Source organism: Acartia tonsa, chromosome 5 (genome assembly GCF_053477335.1).
Source record: "Acartia tonsa isolate MP-2025a chromosome 5, ASM5347733v1, whole genome shotgun sequence".
Lineage (NCBI taxonomy): Eukaryota > Metazoa > Arthropoda > Copepoda > Calanoida > Acartiidae > Acartia > Acartia tonsa.
Window position 1 is genome coordinate 36,488,731 of NC_137264.1, and position 1,647 is coordinate 36,490,377.

At 28.7% G+C, this 1,647-nt stretch overlaps 1 protein-coding gene across 3 annotated transcripts in view; it reads right to left on the bottom strand.

Moving 5' to 3' along the window:
• LOC145319421 (uncharacterized) overlaps positions 1–1,647 on the bottom strand; it is a 92,030-nt gene that overhangs the window by 4,346 nt on the left and 86,037 nt on the right. For all 3 annotated transcript variants that reach the window (XM_080161551.1, XM_080161552.1, XM_080161553.1), the window contains exon 2: positions 2–105. In XM_080161551.1, the coding sequence (XP_080017677.1) occupies positions 2–95 (94 nt within the window). In that variant the 5' untranslated portion in view covers positions 96–105. The remainder of the gene's footprint in view (position 1; positions 106–1,647) is intronic.

Consider the following 1,647-nt stretch of genomic DNA (forward strand, 5'->3'; position numbering starts at 1 on the left):
CCTGTAAACTTTACTTTTTCAAGGCCCACGTTTACATAAATATTTTGTGAATATGAATTTGCAACATGTGTTGTCATACTATATGGTGTGGCCATTTTGATATTATCTGGAATAAAAACTTACACATATTAATAAAGAACATTACAAATATATATAGGTAAAAAATAACATTACAGTACAAATATAAAAATTTCGATTTTTCAATTTGTCTGTGCGTCCATCTAATAACCAGAGATGCTTCATACTGGTTTCATGAGCTATGTCAGATGCACAATAACAATTTCAAAAGTTAGGGTAAAGCTTTGGGCCAGAATATAAGCAACTTATCACTATGCACGGTATCTAATGATAGACATTAAGATCAATTAGTTGGTTGCCTCCTTACCTCCTGCCTAGATTATTCATACAAGCTAAAAATCTGAAGAAAATATCATTTAGTATTTATGCTTCAATTAAATTTTTGCGCACAATATTAAAGTGAAAAAACCAAGAATTTCACAATGCAAATTTATTTTATGTAGCGCACCGCACTAGCATAGTAAGGCGTTCTCTGTAAAACTGACTCATATTATTATTAATGCATAAAAACAAGTTTAGATTATTCAGGAATCGGTAATATTATTCTGTTAAAAGGTCGATGAAAGAAATTTTCAGTAACATCTCTAATTTATAATTCACCTTGTGTGTTCGTCCATAGCGCTGTGAAAATTTTCGGCTGTTGCAATGAGCATCCAGACAAAAATATTTATATAGGTATATTTAATGATTTAACGTATATTATGTCCCTTTGCTCTTTATTTTTTTTATGACAACTGAAAAGTTTGCTCTATAACTTACTCTGTCTTCTTTTCCATCAACGATCATTTGTGTGCTTTAATTTTTATGGATGTTGTCATTTTTGCTTTAGTCTGTTTTGATTAACTCATTTTCCTTGAAAACGCTGTAGACAATTACTCTTCAGTTTTACTCAAAGTTTTTGAAAGCTTCCAATAGGATTATTAAAATAATCTTAGGATTAGTTTCAAAGAATTTAAAAAACGGCCCCAGTGTCAAACAAGTTTCAAAATGTAAATTACAAATGGATAGTTAACTTATTTATTTTGATAATGCTTTGATTTTTACTGATTACATTTTTAGTTTAATTGTAATTAAAATGTTTAATATTGAAATATTGCTATAAACATTATTTATTCATTATAATAATGATTATTATTCACCTTCATTCCTTATTACGTTGCATAGCTGTTCGCGGCATACAGCGCGCACTATGACGTCATCAGTTAAAGGAGGACAAAAATTTCTCTAAATAGTTTTTCCTAATAGTTTTTAATATTTCTAAAACTATTAAATGAAAATTTTATTGTTAATTAGATTATTAAGCTAGTATTTTTTACAAGATATCCCTAATCAATTTTTGTTTTACATGAAACTTACATTCGGTTCTAAATTGCCAGGAAATTATTGGGGACTTTTGTCATACAAGCTATGGACCCACACATTCCCACCAACCACGGCGCGGGACTTGTGTTGGCATCAATATTTTTGTTTATTTTTCCATATTTTTCTGATTTTTATCAAGAATTAAAGAGTTTCAATGTAATTTGTTATGATTAAGTTGTAAATATAAGTTAATTTTTGTTCTATTTA